Source organism: Macrobrachium rosenbergii, chromosome 28, assembly GCF_040412425.1.
Source record: "Macrobrachium rosenbergii isolate ZJJX-2024 chromosome 28, ASM4041242v1, whole genome shotgun sequence".
Lineage (NCBI taxonomy): Eukaryota > Metazoa > Arthropoda > Malacostraca > Decapoda > Palaemonidae > Macrobrachium > Macrobrachium rosenbergii.
Genome location: NC_089768.1, coordinates 3,830,954 through 3,853,376, shown reverse-complemented (window position 1 = coordinate 3,853,376; position 22,423 = coordinate 3,830,954). Strand labels below are relative to the sequence as shown.

The following is a 22,423-nucleotide window of genomic DNA, read 5'->3' as shown; positions in this document are numbered from 1 at the left end:
GAAATTCGTTCAACCTCTGAAGAAGCTTGATCATAGTTCTTCCTTTCTCGACTTCCTGAAGTTGGTGCTGTTCTGATCTTCCTTCTTGCACCTTTGAATAAGTAAGACATCTTTGGTATCCATCTGGGAGCTTACACCTTTTGTTATTCTACATGTTTTGAAGGTGATCAGTGAGATGAATCATTCCCCTTCTATGGTCCTGTGGCGCCAATGACAGTATAACATCTATGTTGCCTCCGTAAAACTAGACTTTCAACCCAGTGCCAATGTTAGCTTCGAGTTGCCCGAGAAGTGGTGTCCAAATTGTCATTTCTCTGATTAGTGAGATGATCAAACGAGCATACCCTGCAGCTTTCTGGTAGACATCAGTGCATTTCAGGCCAGATCTTTCGAGGCCAGGGTCATCGGTCTGTCCATCACATTCAGGAAGAACCTGTCGGTTGAGTACTAGGATGGAATGTAATTGTGCAGATCACATTCACCTCCTTCTACCTTGGGATATTGCCCATAGGTCCTTGGACTCCTTTTCCTTGGATCCTATGGTTGATGCTCAACAAGTCATGTAGTTCATCCAGCTCTTGAGGGACAGGTTGTATCTCGCCTAAGGTGTGTGGCTGCAAGGAGATGGTGTTTGTGGGACTGGCCTCCTCCCTTTCTCCTGTCTTCCTTCCTCTTCCAGTGGACAGATGAACAGTGAATGAACCGTCACGTGCTGGACTGATGTACATGTAGGTGTTCTAGTCTCTCTAGCAAGGTTAGAGAGGGACTGACTATGAGCAAGCCAGTTGGTTATTCTTAGCTTTATAGTCTCTGACACTGTGGGTTCATCCAAACCTTTTCAAATCAGGGATATTACATTCCTTTAATTTGAAATGCCCAGAAGTCTGACAATTGAACATCTGTCTTGTTCAATAGATCAGAGGTAGGGTCTCCTTTCTTTGCTCTTGCATGACCCAGAAGAGAGTACCCAGGTGAGCCAGACTACCAGTCAATTCAGAGATTTACTCAGAATCCTCCCTCCAAAAGCACCCAGGTGAGCTGAACTACCAGTTGCTTCAGTGATTTACTCAGAATCCTCCCTTCAAAAGTAAGTCTCCCATATGTAAAGACTGAGGGTTTGTATTTGTGCAGGAACAAATGACAAATTTTTTAAAGTAATCAGTATTTTTACTAACATACAAACCTGAGGTCTTTATATAAAGGGTCCACCTCTAACCACCCCTCATTCTCTTACCTGGGCCCAAAGGTAAACTGTATGGAGTTGAGTGCACACCGACTTGGTGGGTGGTCCGTCTGCCCCTACCAACGGTAACTGTTACCATAACCACCTTGCAAAAGTTTAACGGCTGGGCTTCCAGTTGGCTGAAAGCTATCCCATATGTGAGGACCTCAAGTTTGTATGTTAGGGAAAATACCAATTACTTTAAAAACTGTCATTTTTTCATCCCTCTGGGTTTAGATTTCATTACTGCAACTTTCTGAAAGCAATTTTAATATTTCCACATGGGTTCTTGTCTTTTGTATTTTCTACATATTTTCTCTTCTTCATCATCTTGGATATTTGCTCTCATGACATTTGTAATGTTATTTCTTCATTGAACATATCTGTCGGCAGCCTGTAACTATTTTCTGTCAGAAATTTCCATTAGAGAGTTAGTTTATTGCTTGCCTCGTACATTTTTGGTAGTGTCATAAATTACTGCACTGGCATGGTGTAATTCAGTAATCTATTCAGTAGCTTTCACTACAGGGCCAGTTGATTTTAGAATTAAAGTTATTCATTCTGATTTTGGATCTTTATGTCCTGTTTGTTCAATTATGGCTTCTGTTTTTCAATTCATCATAGTGACGTTATCTATTCTATTTTAATCACAACTCTTGAGAGAGAAATTGTATCCATATCAGATGTTTCTGCAATTATCATCATGCAGTGCACCTTATTTCTAAAGATTGTCTTCTTAAACTGGTATATATTTGTTTGTGAGTGTTATTACTGTTGCTCTCATTTCATTATGGCATTGTGGTATCATTGGCTAGTAAACTTCATATTTGGTAGTTTCAATCTAATATGTCTCAGAGTAAGTATCAGTGTTTTTATTGTATATTTCATAGCACATCTTCACTCTATCCACTTGCAGTTTTATTGCATTTTTCCTCTACTCTGGCTTCCATAATTTCCCTAAGTTTCTTTTCACAGACCCCATTTTCAGTGCAATGACTCGTAACCTCACATAAGAACTTGCCATGTCTTGTGGCAGATTTGTTTGTCTGTTTTCATCTTTGTTTAGTTGTTTTATGTCATTCTTTTTTTTTTTTTTAGGCTCAGGTGACTGTTAATGGATCAGTTGAGCTTCCTCAGGATGAGACTATGCTTGCAAAGTGGTTAGTGAAGAATGGACCAGTATCCATTGGCATTAATGCTAATGCCCTTCAGGTAATTATTGGAACTGGTTATCGTTTGTAATACTGAAACATTTTGGAAAAGTTTTAACTAATGAATTATTAAGTGACTTTAAATGGAATAGTTTAGCATTAGATTTTTGTACATTTTCTTCACACACTTAATTGTAGCAAGATTTTTTTTTATATACTCTCAGATGTTTTGTTTTCACTAAAAAGGGCTGAATATTTATAGGTTTTTAACCATTCCTTTATGTGTTATAATTGCATTTCATGAGGGTGTTTGGAATATGCACAGGTGTTTGGAATATTTGCCATCAATGAAAGTATCTGAACATATGTATTGAGTCAAAATTATTCCACAAAAAATAAAATGGCCTAAAGACCAAAAAAGAGAAGAGAAGGAACAGTATTATAGACCAATGAAAACTTGCTTGAAGAAGAGTACTGTATATACAGATATATAGATAGTTATGTAATAACCATACTTTGGTTAATCTATTCCAGAAGGCTGTCATTTAAGAAATACAGTACATCCAATTAATCTGTTTCACACTCCTACAGATGTTACCAGACATATATTTTATAAAGAATAATTATAGTTTTACTTGCAAAAAACAATAATAAATACAGTGAGGACAAATAAGTAGAATAAGGGAACACTTAACTTCACTTTTCCTTTATTGAAGACTCTTGGCATATGGAAGACAATGAGGTGGGGTGGAGGAGAGAAGTGGTTATTGTTTAGAAAGGGAGTTCCCTCATATGGAAACATTTCTGGGGGTACTCTCTCTTTTGGGTTGCCTTGTAAGCATACCGTATCAGCGTTCTCGATTTCTTTCTTCCTACCAGTTAAGTACTGATCACCAGTATTGATATCCTGTATAGGTTTGTGAGATTGGCCAAACACACATTGTTTTCATGTATAGCAATCATCTTTTTGCAGATCTGTTGTCATCCTTAGGAGGCTCATCCTTACCATGAACTTTCTTGGAGGCATGTTGGGATATTTATCAGTAAAGAAACCAAAAAACACTAAAAAACCAATATATTGTTCCCAGAGAATTCAAGCACAGATATTCAATGGGTGAGATATTTGCTGGGGGAGATACAAGAAGAAACTAACTTAAGCCTCCTTTGTTTTCCACTCTTGCCTTGCAGAACCCAAACACCCAACCCATACAGGTTTGATTAAGCTCGTCATATTTCATGAGTTAGGTGCCAGTTACATCTAATAATCATCAGGTGGGAACAAAAAGACTATTCAACCACTGTAGGCTTTAAAGAAAACAAGTAATAAATGAAAACTGGTATGAACGAAATAAGCAAAGGGTTACGTTAAAAGAGCCATGAAAGAATGTAAGCAGATACAGTATACTTTATTATGCAAAATTACAATTAGAGTGCACATAATATCATAAAGGATGAAAGCTGAACCCAGCAACAATCCTCGGGTATATTTATGAGCAAATATACTACATGAGATTTACTGTGACGGGGAGGTAGACTTTCCTGATAAATTTCACGGGAGATTATTCTCCCTCGTATCACTGAGCTGAGGTGAGTATGTTGTCATAAGTGTTGCCATATAGTCATTTATGGCCCATTCAAGTGATTTGAATGTTTTCCTACAAAATTTGCTCAAATGTCATGGAGCGAAATAAGGGAGTATCATATGATGTGCATTGGTGTCTTCTTATGCCATTATTTTGCATCCAAGGATGCTTGTTGCTATGAAAGGGTTACATGCTACATGAACTCCAAAATTCCTAAGTAGATGGGGTGGTTGTGGTGACTGGACATTTTATCACACAGTGGAACAAAGAAGTGTAGAATAATCACTTTGAAAAATAATTCCCAACAGGAACTGTTTTTACACCTTCCATTCTGAAATACAGTTATAGTATTTGGAATAATACTCTACTTAAACAAACATGTCATAAAAAATTACTTCATAAGCATAAACATAGCAATGCACACAAGGTACATTGTATTAGGTATGTATAATGTACACCATGGTTAGAAATCTTATCATGAGAAAAGATAATCATTCATATTTTACTTGCAGAAGCAAAAACACAAAAGTACATTTTTCATTTCTGTATATGGTAATACTGACTTTAATATGAATTTAATGGGAGAGTGAAATGAGTGAGCTAGTTTGGTTAGTCACCCTCTGTTTGTGTTAACGTCATTCACATGAATACAAAGTACTGCCACTTTTTAAAACTTTAGACTGTTATGGTTTCTCAACTCTGCTAGTAAATATGGTTATTTGGAAAATGTTGGTTTTATGCATGAATTATTTTTATCATTTATTTTCAGTTTTACGTTGGAGGGGTCTCTCATCCATTGAAGTTCCTGTGTAATCCCAAGAACCTTGATCATGGAATGCTTATTGTGGGGTATGGTGTGCACAGTAAGTAATCTTGATAAATGAGGGGGACATCAGAATAGTTTTTGTACCTTACTTATGTTATGATTTTTATGCAGTCATTTAAGAGAAATTTGTCACATTCATTTCAGTTTAATCAGCACTACTTCTAAAAGTCCTCTGATTTTCTTTACTTCAGGCTAAGATGCTTTCCTATACAAATGCAATCGTTTGCTTTACCCAATAGATCACCATCAAAAGTTTATTTAACCATGTTGTTGAGACAGTGTAGTAATTACTGATATCGAGATAATGTGGCAGTTATGAATGTAATCAGGCATCAGAATCTGTCGGTAAATTGTTTGAGTTGGTTAAGACAGTGGTACCTTGGTACTCGAACTTAATTTGTTCCTAAAAAGGTGTTCCAGTGCTGAACACGGTTTTCCAACTTTTCCTGTCCTTTGAATAGTTGATGGAGTATGTAGAAGGTGGTAAGGTGAAGAGGATGAAAGATGTTGTGGGCAGGTAACTGTGCTTCTTTTTTTCTCTCTCTCTTCTGTCTCTATCTCTTTAGAAACCTGTCCTTCTTTGGCTTGTGCCTGGCACTGACTTCTCTTCTCAAGTGTTATAGGTCATATTTGACATTTTTCTGGAATAAGCCTGTCTCATCACAGTTGAACACTTGTTGGGTTATTTCTCAGCAGCATCTTTGTCAGTACAGGCAACCTCCCTATGCCTCACCACACTGTGCATGCCAATTCAATTAAATATCTCAAACCACCCATGACTGGCTTTGAACACTTGAGTACCTGTATCAGCACTTGTTCCAAGTGTTTTTCAAGAGATATTATTATTATTCAGTAGATGAAACCTGTTCATATGGAACAAGCCCACAGGGGCCATTGATTTGAAATTCAAGCTTCCAAAGAATATGGTGTTCATTAGGAAGAAATGAGAGGAAGTAAAGGGAAATACAGAAAGAAGAGATCCCACGTATTAAAAAAGAAAAAGTAAATTAATGAATAGATAGATAAAAATGTATTAAAATGCGAGAAGAATACAGTAGTATTAGGGTAGCAATGCATTGCATTTTTGCTTAAACTTCTGAAGTTCCAACTGCACGACATCCTCTGGGAGGCTGTTTCACAGTTGAATGGTGTGAGGAATAAAGGACCTGTGGAACCGAGAAATTCAACAGTGAGGCATGTTTATTGCATATTGGTACTGCTGTTCAGTAAATCTGGCTGCTCTCAGCAGATAAAGGGGATCAAGGATCAATTGTGAATGTGAAAGATCTCTGTTGAAACACAACTTATGAAAAAGTGACAAACGAGACCATCCGTCAATGGTCCAAGTCATAACTGCTGCTATTAGGAAACAGAAACCTATCACCACGAACCACTCCGTTTAAAAGAGATAAATCTCTGACAGAAGCAGACATCCACACCGGAGAACAGTATTCCAGTAAAGGAAGTACAAATGACCTAAAATATGTTGCATTGATTTTATCAATGTTATAAATATATGAGGGCTTAAGAACAATATATAACTTTAATGTGGCATTTGCTGAAACTTTCATTAGATGTTTCTCAAAAGTTAGATGCGAGTCAAAAGTTACACCTAGAATAGTTAAAGTTTCAGACTCATTCAGCAAAGTTCCATCAACCTGAAGGGGAGGGTGGGGTGGGAAATCTGTATGATATCTGCTAATATATAGTGTTTTTGTTTTGCTGGAGTTCAGCCTCATACCTCACTGACTACACCATCCCTTGATCCGCTCCATGTCCCAATTGAGGCTGAGGGTAGCTTCATTTCTCATAAGTGAAGACTGTACTACACCCACAAGTGTTGCATCATGGGCATACTGAACAATCTTGTTTTCCTGGCCAACAACCATATCACTTGTATACACTAAAACTCTTACATTCTAGTAATATTCAATCGTTTACCTTCATTTTGCAACGAACGAGAAGTCTCTAGCACAATATTTCGATTTATGGTGAATTTTTGAAAAAAAATTTCTCCTTACCTCCGCACGCGCTGACTCTGCTGAAAATCTCAGAATTTCTTTAGTCACTTTGTCGTAATTTTTGCACCGTTTTATATTAGCCGTTACTTAAATTTTTATATATGAAAATGTGTGCAATTTCATGTAGAATACAACAAAAAATAACTCATGGTTATAACTTTTATCAGTTTTTAAATATTTTCATATAAATCACGATAAGTGCCGAAATTTCAACCTTCGGTCAACTTTGACTCGACCGTAATGGTCGGAAAATGCAATTGTAAGCTAAAACTCTTACATTCGAGTAATATTCACTCATTTACTTTCATTTTGCAACAAACGGGAAGTCTCTAGCACAATATTTCGATTTATGGTGAATTTTTGAAAAAACTTTTCTTACGTCCGCTCGTTACGAATTCATGCATCATTTTGTGATAATATTTTCTCTGTGTTGCTTTGATCGTTTTACAATTTGTTATATACCAAAATCATCCCAATTTAGTGTACAATACAACGAAAAAAAAATAGCTCATTAGCTTTAACCGTTTTGCTCTCAGCGCGATTTGTATACAATTATATATGACATTTTTTTTTTGCGCTGTCATATATTCCAATGTTTATATATGATAATGATATTTTTTTTCATTTCTGATGTTGCATACTAAACTTCAGGCAGTGAGAAAAAAAGGAGCCAAAAATGAACTATTAATCTTAAAAACTAAGCGTGCTGTGATTTTTTGAAAAAAACTTTCTTTCCACTTCGGCGCTAACTCCCAAACCCCGCCGGCGTACGGCAGACACTTTTGTAAATAGAGGCTCGGCGTTTAAGGGTTAATAATAATAAGGAAGTGCCAGTCACAAAAATTATAGGTGGTATTCTTCAGGAATGAATCGGATCATAAGGAAATCCAAAAGCAGTAGTTTTTACAGGGCATAAAGACAACTTTTCTCTCAGGGTCTGCTGTGTATGGCCATGTGAGAGTTGCTGGGTTTCTGCACAATTGGTGGTGCCAACCCCTTGATTTGTGAAAAAAAATTTATGGTTTTAGGCCATTGTGAGTATCTGGCTTTAGTCTGGTGTTATGTGACTCATGCCTGGTATTCTATAATTTTCACTGCCTGTAGAGTACCCCCTTGGCATGCTGCTGGGTTTCTTGTCTGAGTGTAAGTTCGTGGGCTTGAGGGTTACATAAATTGGTGGTTGATAGGATAGCTTATGTTGGTTGGAAGGAGAAATGTTTCATGTGTTGTATTAAGTCAAGTTTTTCCTTCAGGATATTAAGGGCTTCTGATACTGTAACTGTCATGTGTTGGGGCCACTTACAGTTGTCTTATTGTTGATAATGGCCTCACGGGTGATGATGGTACTGTACTTGCATATCATATGATTATTGATGGCGGCCTCTTGTACATGGCAAGAGAGGTTCACCAGGCAGTGTGTCATCATCCCAATGTAGGAGGAGCATCCATGGACAAGGCATTTGTATTTGCAGACAATGTTTTTCCTTTTGAGAGGGACAGAATATTTTTCCTTTAAGGAGGGACAGAGTTATTTCTCATGATTCAGAAATGTGTTCTGTCATTTTCATTTTGGTAATAGATAGCCAGATTAATTTTCTGCTGATCACTGGTTAGGTCTACCATGTTGGTAGCAATATCCCTCCAGGTACTTCCTGTGTATTCAACTTTTTTAGTAGGGGTTGATGGTATCCTCCATTTTTTGGCTGCTGTTGCTTACTTTCATACTTCTGGTTTAGCATTCTTCTAATCTGCCTTTTGACTTTGTTATTTGAGAATCCATTAATGATCAAGACTTCAGAGAACTAGTCAAGTTCTTTGTGGGGTTTTTGCCATGAAGAGCAGTGAGAGAGGGCTTGTATGATTTAGCTTTTAATTGTGGTCTTTATTTCAGACAGGACATTTACTGTGGACACTTACTGAGCCCAGGTTGATTGGTTAGATTCATTTTGAAGCACATAATTCTTTTGCTTTTCATATATTTTGCTTGTCACTGTGATGATTACGAAAGGGAGTTGGGTAGTTATGTTTCTTGTTTGTAGTTTTAAGAGCATCTGAAAGAAAGTTGACTGAATGCAAAGGAGGCATATCCTTAATCTAATCTGTTTCTCTTTAATAATATGATGTGGTACAGTAGTACAGTATTTTGAAGCTTCTAATTGCTCCTATGTGCTGCCTGATGCATTGGTCCAGGCTATTGTACTGTAAAGACGCATTGCCTGCTAAAGTTGACAGCGCGCTTTGACAGCAGAGGCTCATCAGTGTGGCCTAGACCTCGAGAGTATGTTTTACCTTTGAAAGCAAGAATTAAATTTCTTGAATAACTTAATGATATGAAATGCAAGCTGTCATGAAGATACGTTGTTGTTTTACTAAAATGCAAATAACAGGTAACTTACCTAAATGGCTGATTGTGTTTTCTTAATCAAGTTGTCAATGAGACTGTCAAATAGCTATATCTAATTGAAAAAGGTACTTTCACATTTATTAGGGCATAGGAGTTTTAAACTAAATTTACTGGATGGCTTTACTATTTATTTTTAGAAGGATTACTTTGTCACACAGAAAATTTTTGTTTCCCTAATTTTTCTTCATTTTAACTTCTCTGAAATAAAAGGGTTGAAGTTATTGTTGTCAGTGACCTTGGAAGTATGACACCAGAGGTTGTTTTATCAGGAATTTCTTGATAGCTTGGTATTTGACACTCATGCCATCATCTCAGACCAGTTATATCATCAGTATTACAATTGTTAAGTTTGTATCTATGAAACAAGTATGGTTATAGTTACTGTATATTTATATTAGTGGTTGATTTGTGTAATTAGATCTGTGTATTGAGTAGCCGGTTATTGTAGCATACTTTACAACAAAGTTTTTGTTGTATTTGTGACCTTGGTGTTGTGATGGTTAGTTTGACTTTGATGGCAAAATCAGTTTGGACTTATACAACATTTAAAGGTTTTTTTACTTTACATTTTTAATAATGTTATTATTTTAATATTCATTTGATATACATAAGTATGGTTACCTTTTATATTTGCTGTTGGTTTTTGTCCTCAGCAACTAAATATCTGCACAGGAAGCAGCCTTATTGGATTGTGAAGAATTCTTGGGGCTCAGATTGGGGAGAACAGGTATGTCTTGACCTATAATGAGGGTACATAGTAGGTTCCCACTGTTTGATGAACAAAACTGATTGTGGTAGACTTTATGTGGAAGAATTTGTTGCCTCTGACAAAAGGATATACAATATACAGTAGTATGTCTGATGTGAAGAATTTTTTTTTTTAACTATTGTGTAACTCCTCCTTGGTGTTCTTTCATATTATTTTAAAAGACCATGATCTTTAATCCGTTACATTTGATTGGGAATTTGAAAGACTCATTGAAAACAACACAAAACTAATATTGTATTTTTTATTGCTTTTGTGTGATAGTCTTTAGTTACCAAATTATTTAGTATTTTCAATAAATTTTCTCAGTACAGTGATGCTAAAATAAAAATTGATTGGAACCTTTCCTTAAGTAAAGTCAAGAGTTTCCTTTAGAAACCTGTCAAGTTTACTGAAATTAGCTATTGAATCATTTATTTTATGCTTTTGGATAATGCAAGATGAGAAAATAGATTAATGATGAGTAAGGTAGAAATTGAGCAGATATTTAGAAGGGGACCCAAAAATAAGTTTCAATAATGTATGTCAATATATTAAGAAGAGAAAAAATGTTCATTTTGTAATAGAACAAATTACTCATTTGACATATATGCTGTGCTCATAATATTTTTGTTGTTGTCCTTGGGATATGAAAATTGGGAGACTTGTGACCAGAAAATTCTAGAACCTATTGAGTGAACTCTGATGGAGATGTAATTAAGTTCAAAGACGGTAGGAACTTGCTGTGTATAATAAGGCAATGGCTGATTGAGCATCTGGCTTGGTGACTTAGAAAGCCATTTCCCCTCAATGCTGAAGTAGGGATGGTCTTTATTTTCTTAACTTTTTTCAAGTTATCCTAATCAAATATAAGTGGTTTTATATTTTCTTTTGGGCTTTAATGTGGATTTTTATATAGTTAAAATTTTGTAATTTTTGATATTTTACATTTATTTTCCTTCAGTGTCTTTGGTCATTTTTATTATGATATCAGATAACTCCATAACCAGCCAGTGACTAATTTAAAAGAGGGATTGATTTAGACTGAATATTTTTACAGTTCAGTGAAAGATCTTGGAATATATTTGTACCTTCAGTAAATTAAACAACTCATCTGATTTTTATATGGAAAAATTAGGAGAACAGCTTGTGAATAATTTTGTAAACCACCCAATGGCGTAAATGTTTGGGAAAACGTTGCTGAGGTAGTAAAATATACTTGTGCTAATCACGAAATTACTTAGGCGATTTAAGGAGAAACTTGAGGCAAAGAGTCACTGGAGCTAAAGATCACTTGTATTCCCCCATGCTCAGAAGAATCTAACATTTTCAGTAAAACAGTTTGTATCAACCTTAACAAAGAGTTAACAAAGTAGCTTTTGGCCCAGATGATATTCTTGATGCTGAATTGTGATTAGACATGATCTAGAATGTACTGCTGAAAGTGTATGCCAGATGATATTCTTTATGCTGAATTATGATTAGACATGATCTAGAACGTACTGCTGAAAGCGTACCAAGTTCTTTATTTCAAGAATTCATTGTATGTTTAGAGAACGCATTTTGCCTTTGGTCAGGGACATCTAAATGTAAGACTCACCGTAGTGAGGAAATGAGAGCATATTAACAGCCAGTTACCAGCTATGTTTTTGTCTGTCATCCTAAATTATGAAGGCTGTGCTTCAAAGCAGTTTAATTAAAAATTCTTTTTTTAACATGGACAGTATATTAGATAAGAGAAATAACATTTTACTAAGAGCTTTAGTACTGCAGATTTAGATGATCTGAGAAATATAATTTCAGTTAAAAATAAACACTGTTATCAGAAAAATGTCAAGGAGGAGAAATACTTTAGTGTACTTAGCATTACCGTCTTTTCCTTACCTTGCACACTTTTTTGTGTGCAGTTTTCTATGCACTGTATGAAATGAATACAGGTCAGGGAAAGTCATTCCAATGGTTTACTATGATCTTGTCCTGTTCATCTTTAAAAGTGGTGGAACTTACTTGTACCCAGCTTTTTTTTTCATAACTAATGAAAGAATTTCCTTACAGCTTACCCACTGTTTAAGAAAAAGCTGCCATTCTGGATTGTAAAGAATTCTTGGGGCACAGATTGGGGTATACAGGCAAGTCATTTTAGATAATGATATACTAAACATTGCATGCCATTGATCTGAATCTCATTCACTGTTGCATCGGGATTACTAATAGTTAGTGTAAATATGTTATAGATCATGTTATACTGTCCAGATAGATAATTTTACATCCTAAAGCATAAAATGTGTTATTTTTATGCATATATGAGTGCTGTTAGTTTGTGTTTAGTGTTGTGTTGATGTTTTTTGTCTTTAGTGTTGTGTTGATATTTTTAGCTGATAAACTGAAGGAATTTTCATGTCCACTACTAATAGCTTGTGAACTCAAGGAAACAAAGTTTAATTCCAATTAGGCAATTAATAATTGCAATATGACCAGGAATCTAGAATTGCTTGAAATTCAGCCATTTCAGGACTCATATTTAAATTTACTCCTTAGTTCAATGTATCTTTGACATTGTTTTTTTCTCCTTATGGAAATGGTAAATATGTGAGAATCCCATTAGTTGTAGCATTGATGGAGAACTGAATTGTTTACGTTTAATGGAAAAGACTTTTGAAACTATTTTAATGCACTGCTATGCTTTTAGTATAGCATAAATTTTGCATCATCACTCTGATGTTAACAGATTTATATCTTCATGTATATTGGTGACCCCTCAACCTGCATCCAAGTCCCCATGTACCATATTTTTAACAATTTGTTAGCTTGCATTGATGCCATTTTTGTTAGTTCTCAAACTGTTGTATAATACTGCAGATAGCTGAGGAGTTAATTGACCTTTTTCAGAAATTTAGAATTTTCATAAAACTTCATCATTACTATTGTTAATGTTTTTGCATAAGATTTTCCCTTCATGGGTTGGCATCTCTGAATCCACTTTCCGAGTATTTTCCATAAGGGCCATGTGCATTTTTAAGCAAATTCTCCACAGAAACAGTCGTCGATGGTTTGAATAAGTGGATCATCATTTTGATCCAGATGGCACTAAATTGTCTAATTCAGTGAAAATGTTGAACAGTGTACTTTGAAAGAGGACAGTCTTATCATTTTGTCCTTCAAATTGTATTGAGATGAACTGGAAAAGCTTTGTGTGATTCATGAATGTCGACTCTCAAGAAGGCTGTAGAGATAAGGGCAGCACAGTATAGTGTCCTTGATGGCATTTCTGCTGGTTGTCACACAACTTGGCTTTTAGGTTGGGGCCCATGTGAAGGCAGTTGTTTGGGGACTTTTTGCCTTTACGTTTCTAGCTGCTGAAGTTGAAGACAGTGTGAGTGGGTAGGGTTTGAGAGTCCTCAGAAAGTGGTTAATATGCCAAGCAGTGGTGGGAGCCAACTACTGCATTCCAAGTTTCATCTCTGAATGATTACCTGAGGTTTTTCACCTACCACTAGGAGAACACAGGTTTCATGTTGAGTGTCTTCTTGATGGGTAGGAGCTGGGCCATAGCCTTTGGGCATCCTGTTGATGGATTTTCTGTCTTAAAGGGTAGGGCAACTTTATATTTCCCATCTTCTTGGAAGATTGCCCATTTGAACAGCGCCATTGCCTGTTCATTTACATGAGAATGTTTCTCCAACCAATGCCAGTGGCATTTAATGGTCATAAACTTATACATTGGCCTTCTCAATTGGATCAATCAAAGTTCACCAAACTACATATGATGGAGTTGAAGCTGGTAAGGGCCCTATCTTGGAAGGTTATGGAATGAAGGTATAGGCCAGACATCATTACATAGGAGGGTCACACCCTCAAGCTGCCTCTGGGCGTGATGGGATATGTGAAAAGAACTTGTGCCATTCAAAACTCATATATTTTTCAAAATATTGTACAAGATTCCTTTATATGTTTAGGAGACTCCTTTTTTCTTTGATCTCAGTATGTTCACATACTAGAACATTGTGCTTACTTGTAAGTGTCCAAGGTCATAGAGCTTGGGTGCATTATAGTTATCATTAATGCCCTGAACCTGCATTAGGGGCACAGCCTAAGCTGTTTACGATGCAAGGGTGTTCAAAGGTACTCAGTGACCTGCTGTATAGGAAGATGTATTTGTTGATTTTGTACTTTCTAATGAAAGTGACTGTAATGGTCAGGAGACCCATGTGTCAAAAAGAGGGAAGTTATGATGGACCTACCAAGAGCTTGGTTGATGGTAGGTGTAATTGTGGTGCTGTCCATTGCAATTAGCCCTTTGGGTCTTGGTAGTTGGTGCCACAATTTTAGGCAGTACAGTGATCATGGTAATGCTGGTGGCTGCAAGGCCTTTCTGAAGGGAAGGTGTGGTGCTATCTCTGTAAATTACAAGAATTTATATCCAGGATGAGGAGCTGGGGCCATTTATCAAGCACCCGAAGCACAAATCTAGTTTCATACTCTATTCCTACTGCCCCCTTGTTTGAGTGCCATACGTCTGATACACCTCGCCATTGTGGCCTCCCTGACAAAAGTAAACATCTAGGAGTACCCTGATTAGGTTTCTTGATGCTGAAGGTTGTTTCCAGATTTCCAGACCTTCATAGTGTTCAGTGTCAGGGTTGATGATGAGGCTGTTTTGAGCTGTTGTGATGAACATGGAACATGGTTCACAGAACAAGGTGGCTATGAGGGACAAGCAGTTATCTCATGGGCATCATGCTTGAAACATTCAAGTAACTGGATATACATTGTACATCTGAAGTGCCATCCTGGTCATGGACTGAAGCTCAAAATATGAACCAAACCTATCTTTCCATAACAATCTTGCCCCTCTTACATAAAGATTCGGTAGTTAAATATTAAACAGTAGAATGTGAAGGGACTTAAGGTCAAATTACACCTTAGAGAAATACAGCATCTCCTCAAGACCAAATTAAACCTTGGAGAAATACAGCATCTCCTCAAGACCAAATTAAACCTTGGAGAAATACAGCATCTCCTCACAGACTTATTAAGCAATAGGATTATGTGTTAAATATGTAAAACAAGCCAGTACCTTCAGGAGGCAAATATTTGCTAGAACCAGCATTGCAAGAAGATGGCAACTTGAGAATTACAATATATATAGTCAATTAGGTAATTTATGATAAATTATGAATAATAGTAATTTGCAATTTTCAGCAAACAAGTTATGACTATAAAACAATACTTATACCATCAGGAACTTATATAATAAGTAACCTTCAAGGGCTCCTTTCAATAGTTGGTAACTTTACTGCCCATAACCCTACTGTATGTGGGTTGAAAGTTGCATATCATGAGCTCTTCCAGGAATTGTAGTAGAACAAATCACAAATTCAGATAATCTCTGCTGTCTCAATGACAGCAAATTACATATTCCTCAAAAGTACATGGGATGTTTTCATCAGTGGATACCACATTTTGCTCACCCAACATGGTAAATAGATTTCATTAAAACATGTGGTAACTAAATACTAGTGATCATTTTATAGTTTTAATTTCACATCTCCAAAATAATCCCACTAAATACAATATGTTCATTACAGTACTCTTACAGCTAATTGGAGAATTTACCAATTACACACAAGATAAATCCCTCCAGTTGGATATCTGAAGGGACCATGATGAAGCTAATAATTTTATTACGAAATTTATCAGAGACGCAGCAGATAAAGTCATAACCCATTCCAAACCACATCCTAACAAATATGAAGGGCCTTGGTTGTCAGAAACTCGATAGAATAACTGAAAAAACATTCAGTTCTGGTTGCCTTCAGACTGATCTTGGAAGTCTCTGTAAAGATGCACCTAGTTGAAATTTTATATTTTTTCCATTTTAGTATGTCATGTCAGCAGTGGCATAACTGGCATTCCATCATGGGGGTGGGGGGGCTAGTGGGGCCACAATATTTTTTGGTGGGACCAAAGAAAATTTCACAAAACTAATATACCAATTTTGAAATTAGTAAAATATACTATTCTCGAATGCGTATATCCATGTGAATGAAGGAAAATAATAGTCTTAGTAAACCTCACAACCTTATATTCAACAATAGCCTTATTTTTGTTATCAAGGTTCAATTTTCAACTATAGTATAATATCCTTATGTAAATATATCAAAATAGTGCATATGAGCTTTTCAGTCGAGAAACATGCCAAGTGCCACTTTTAAATTATAATAAATTAAATTAAAAATACTTTGGCCCAGGATGGCGCTTGGCATATTTCTCGACTGAAAGGCTCATATCATCAATAACACAAAAGACTTATGACCCTCCAAAATCTCTTCAAAATTTCAACCTATACCTTTCTCTCTTCTTCATCTCCTCTCCCTGGAAATTAACTCTAAGCAGCAGTAGCAAATTGCATTGCACTTTTCAGAACTGTAACTATACTTTCAGTCACTTCATACATAAGTTTATAACATTAAGTTGGATCAAAATATCATGAACAAACATGTCATTTGTGTTAAAAACCTATAACTATAATTCTGCTTTTGACCACCAAAGGGTTAAAGTTTAGCCATAAAGAGAATGTCAACTGGTTGGGGGCAGTGGGGCAGCCGTAGCATCAATGCCATTGCATGTCAGGCTCTGCTCCTATTGCTGCCTCCAATCTTGATAGGTTGATTACCCTCAAGGCACACAGAGCACAGTTGACATCCATGTAAAACCCCTAGGGTAGCCCAGAAGGGGGGGGTTTATTTATCCTCGAATTGTAGCTTCATGGTTTGCATGAGATATTACCATGATGGAATTTGGTAACCTATGGGTTGCTTAATCATTCCTAAACTTTTGATGACTAATAGATGAAAATTTACTCTTCTAGAGTTCCCTTCTCAAAAATCAAATGAAAGCCGATTCTCATGTTGAATGTTGGAACCATATTAAAAAATCAGATGAGGGAAAATTCAAATCACAACTGAATCTGATCCATTGTAACTCTATTCCTGGAAGCAAAAATTGGTCAGGATTTCTGATAATGAAAACAGATTAAAAAATAAAACGTACTTAAAAGCTACATAGTATTGAGGTTCTTATCAAAGAATAAATTCTAATGACAGTTATTAGGAAATTATTAGAGGCTTAAAACCTTAACTAAATTCATGTCAGAAAACTATGACAGTTACTCTGTTGACATTAGAATTAACAATGCAAATGTTCTAGAGCTACAGGCACACCACTATGAACAATGTGCAGGAAGCAGTTTTGATATCAGATGATGAAGAACTGCGTGTCACCACAAGAAATGCTAGATTCAAACCAGAAAAATGCAACAACATTGAAAGTTAATGGAAATAGCAACTTATACTTTTCCTGAAGTTTTTGTTTTGGTGTAAACCACAGAGCTTAATTTCATGGTGTGCAGCCCTTGGGAGAATATAGTACATGATGGCATTAGCCAGGCTCCTGAGGGTACCTGAAGAGTTGGAACACTAAGACATACTTGCATGGATGGATGGATGGATGTATGATATTTAGGGCAAAAGCCCAGGCACTGGGGCCAACAAGGCCATTCAGCGCCGTAATGGAAAGAAAATAAATTATGTTCAAGTTATGAATTCACGAAGGAAATGATTAATAAATAAAATGAAGTGATGTGACCAATAAATAAGGGTATGAAGTTTAATGAATGATGTGCTATATAAAAAAAAAAAAAAATTAATGTCATTAAAATTCTACGTGATGTAATAAATTAAATAAAATTAAATATCGTTAAAAATTTTAATACACTTTAAAAGAGATGATAGCAGAAATATCTGCTTCATCTCCCAAAATATCAGACAGGGATTTACCTGAAAATATCTCTCTTTGATTAAAATATCTGGGGCAGACCACCAGAATGTGCTCCACTGTTAGTGTCTCGTCACAGTAAGCACACTCTGGAGGGCTGCTTCCTTCTAAAATAAACTGATGGGTTAGACGAGTGTGCCCAATCCTTAATCTCGTTAAAATAACCTCTGTTCGTCTGTCAAGCTGGAATGACGAAGACCACGGTAGTACATTATCCCTAATATTTCTATATTTCTTATTATTGGCAAGAAGGGAGAAGTCCACCTTTCTTGCCATTTACTTAAAACATAAGATCTAATGGGACCTTTTAGATCTGTATGAGGCACTTTTCTAAAAGAGGTTTCTGATAAAATACTAGGCTTTCGCTTCCCTGTCTGCCATCTCGTTTCATGAATCCCCACGTGAGAAGGGACCCAACAGAAAGAGACTGATTTACGTCGACAATATATACGAAAAGCCACTCCTGAACTTTTTCAATTAATGGATGAAAGCTATTAAATTTTTTAATAGCTTCTAAGGTGCTTCTAGAGTCTGAGTATATGACAAAATTAGAGTCACTACTTTGGTAAACTAAATCTAGGCAGACACTACGGCTGTTAATTCGGCAGTAAATATTGATGCAGAGTCAGGTAATTTAGCTGTCACGCTGTATCACCAAGGATAACAGCGCAACCAACACCACTATCTGACTTAGATCCATCTGTATAAATTTTTGTAAAATTAGTATGGGTAACATCGTGCTCTAAGAATTTTCCCCTAATCTCTTCTACAGTGCAGTCCTTTTTGTTAAACAGTTTCTTACATATTGATGCTTCTGGGATAAGCCATGGAGGATTTACAGGATATTCTACTTCCAGGACTTTCTGGGATTTAAGGTGATTATTCCTAACATCCTCATTCAGTTGAATTTGGAATGGTTTAGAAGCTCTTGTACCAGAAAAACTTGAGAGTCTGTTTCCTTTAGTGCTTGAAAGGAGGGATTTTTGGGAGCACTTTTCATTCTAGCCATGTATCGCAACCCTAGCTCTTGCCTTCTTAGATCAAGGGGTAAATGATCTGTGTCGACATAAATGCTTTCAACAGGCGAAGTTCTAAAGCCCCTGAGCATATTCTCAACCCCATGTTGTGTACAACATCCAGTTCCTTTAGCTTGGTTTTACAGGCTGAGGAATAAATCTGACAGCCATAGTCTAACTTAGATCGACACAGAGAGTCATATAGCCTCAGAAGGGATTTCTTATCAGCCCCAACTAAATCCAGAGACAACCTTTAAAATATTCATAGATTGTTTAACATTAAACTTTAGGGCATTTATGTGGCTAGCCCATGTTAATTTATGGTCAATAGTCATCCCCAGAAATTTAACTTCACTCGTAAGGAAGGATGGACCCTTTTAAACTAAGTGTGGGAACCTCTTCCACACGCCGGCACCTGGTGAATCTTACTGCAACTGTTTTGGAAGAGGAGAATTTGAAACCATTCTCATCAGCCCACTTAGTAATAGCATTAATAGACCTTTGCAAATGTTTACATACGGACAAGGAATCATATCCTGTGCAGTATATTGCAAGGTCATCAACAAAAGCGAGCATTTAACAGGGGCGAGATTTTTTCAATCACACTATTTATTGCCACTGAAAAAGTGTTACACTTAAAACGCTTCCTTGGGGAACTCCTTCCTCCTGCATAAAAGGTTGGGAGAAGGAGTTTCCCACTCTTACCTTAAAAAGTCTGTCTGATAAAAAGGAATATATAAACCTGACCATTCTTCCACATATGCCCATCTTGTGCAATTGTTTCATGATGCCAATTCTCCAGGTAGTGTCATATGCTTTCTCCAAGTCAAAAAATATGCCAATGGTCTGACACTTTTTGGCGAATCCTTGCTGGATTTGGTTGGTCAGCCTCAGCAAGGGATCAAGGGTGGAGCGGTTTTTTCTGAAACCAAATTGAAATGGCGATAGAAATCCTTTGGTCTCCAGGTGCCAAACCAGTCTAGTATTTATCATTTTCTCCATCAGCTTACATACACAGCTGGTAAGAGCTATTGGTCTATAGCTGGTGGCTTGGGAAGCATCTTTATTAGGCTTTTTAACGGGGACAATTATGGATATTTTCCAGTCCTTGGGTAAAATTCCAGTTTCCCATATTTTGTTTATAATCTTCAGTAAATATTTTTGGCATCATCTGGGAGGTGTTTCAGCATTTCATATATGATTGTATCCTCACCTGGAGCTGTGGATTCACTTGAGGAGAGCGCCTCACAGAGAAGTTCTCTTAGGGAAAATTTGTAGTTGTATGGTTCAGATTTTCCCGAATCAAACTTCAGACACATTTCAGAATTCCTAATTCTTTGAAATTCTGGACAATAATTGTTAGGGCTGGAAACTTTAGAAAAGTGTTTTCCTAGCTCATTGGCAACTTCAGTGGGCTCTGTGATTAGAGTGTCATTTATTTTTAATGAGGGCAATGGTGACGCTACAAATTTTCCACTCAGTTTCCTTATTTTTGCGCCACACCACTCTTAGTGGGGTCTTGGAGTTTATTCCATTAATATAGTAAAGCCAACATTCTCTTTTGGCTTTCTTATAAAAGCGCCGCTGTTTGGCTAAAGCACGTTTGTAGATTAATTTAGACTGAGGGGAGCCACTAGTTTTGTAACGTCTGTAGCATTTCCTAGTCACTTTTCTCAGAATACCACATGTCTTATTCCACCAGGGAACTGCAGGTCTACTGAGGTTTGCCTTTTTGTTTTGGAATCGAGCTTTCAGCACTCTTCAAAGTAGATTCAATAAAGTAATCATAGGCATCTAGATGAGAATGAAAGGACTCAAACTCCTATCTAGATTGACACCCTTACTAAATTTATCCCAGTCTGCGTCCTCTACCTTCCACTTAGGTAAAACTTCAGATGGAGCATTCAGAGCATATTTCAAATGGATCGGGTAGTGATCACTTCCATTTAAATCTTCATTAACAGACCAATTAAAATCAAGGTGGATACTAGTTGAAGAAATACTAAGGTCCAGTGCAGAGAAATGATTATCGTGAATGTTGTGGAAAGTCATTGACCCATTATTATACAGGGTAACATCATTCCTGTCAATAAGGTCTTCGATTAATTTCCCTTTACTATCTAAAAACCGACTTCCCCAAAGGGGTTGTGGGCATTAAAATCACCTAGCAGAAGTAAAGGAGCTGGAAGTTGGTCAATTAACGACTGAATATCTCCAATGTTAAAATCAAGGTCTGGTGGAAGGTATAAGGAGCAGATTGTTATCCTCTTTTCCAAAATGACTGAAATAAGCGACAGCTTGTAGTGTTGTATTTAATTGTATTGTGGAGTGCTGTAGACATTTATTAATAATAATTGCAGCACCTCCATGGGCACGATCACCAATTGGGGATATGATTTAAATATTGAATAATTTAGTCCAGGATTATAAACAGAGTTGCCTAACATTGTTTCCTGTAGGCATATAATCCCTGGATTAAATTCATGCATTAAAACTTTAAGGTCTTCTGTACGGGCTCTGAGACCTTTACAGTTCCACTGAAGAATATCGAGCAAGAATGCTAAGGTGGTAAAATGTGCTACTTCCCACTCCTTGAGGAAGTACTGTTCCTAGGGTGGAGTGGGAAATTCTTCTTTTTAAGAGATTGTTTTCTTAATCCCTTTTCATCTGAATTGGTGTTCAGGGTCTTTGGTTGATCTTCATATTTTTTATTATGAACCTGATGTTCAGAATTATTGCTATGGTTCTGTGCACCACTAATCCTATTTGTCTTAGGGCGGCAAGACTGAACTGAACTCAGATGTTTTTGTTCTGAAACTACTTTTGGAACCACCTTTCTAGGAGGAGAGATGTCTTCCAAAACACTGAACCCATTTGAAGTTTTTATTATAAAATTATCATTATTTGGGGAACTATTTCTTGTGCGTTTCTTGGTAGTTACAACCGTAGTTTTATTATTATTTTTGTTTGTGGCTGTGGCGATTGATGGCTCTGAACTAGCTCTATCTAATTGGGATTGTTCCTTTAGCTTATTTTGGTTTGAAGTATTTTCAGAATATTTTCCTGAATTATTGGCTGATTTTGGCACCCTTATTTTTGGAGATGAATCGACAGCTGTGGATGTGGTGTAAGATAAATTTTCTGTGCTTTTGGAAGTACAATTTTTGCTATTGGACTTCAAAGCACTTGCCGACGAAAGTTTCTCACCAGTTTGGAGATTTTCATTACTATTTATGGTTCGAGAAATACCAGGTTTGTGATATCTTCTATCAGACACAGTTATTGGTGGCCTTACATTGTTGGAAGTTTTCATAAGTTTTATTACAGAAGCATACGTAGTGTTGGCACTTTTGTTTGCCCCCATTACCGCAAGGCGCTTTGCTTCACTAATGCTAATATGCTCATTATCTGCCACTGCCAACACTTCTTGTTCAAATTTATATCTGGGACAAGCCCTAGAGTTTGGTGTGTGATCACCCTTGCAAAGAAAACAGTATCGGGCTGCTTTGCAATCATCAAAATTATCATGCTCTGCAGAGCACACAGGACATCTTTTATTGTTATCGCAAGAGTTTTGAATGTGGCCATATTCAAAGCATTTGCGACATTGTCTAGGGCT

General features: G+C 36.6%; 1 protein-coding gene across 8 annotated transcripts in view; it reads left to right on the top strand.

Moving 5' to 3' along the window:
• The window catches only part of LOC136853983 (cathepsin L-like), an 88,422-nt gene that overhangs the window by 60,600 nt on the left and 5,399 nt on the right, over positions 1-22,423 (top strand). For 5 of the 8 annotated variants that reach the window (XM_067129905.1, XM_067129913.1, XM_067129912.1 and 2 more), the window contains 3 exons: positions 2,321-2,434; positions 4,726-4,819; positions 9,861-9,934. In XM_067129905.1, the coding sequence (XP_066986006.1) occupies positions 2,321-2,434; positions 4,726-4,819; positions 9,861-9,934 (282 nt within the window). Of the gene's footprint in view, positions 1-2,320; positions 2,435-4,725; positions 4,820-9,860; positions 9,935-12,007; positions 12,082-22,423 lie in introns of all 8 variants that reach the window. The other 3 variants (XM_067129909.1, XM_067129911.1, XM_067129906.1) reach the window with 1 other exon arrangement.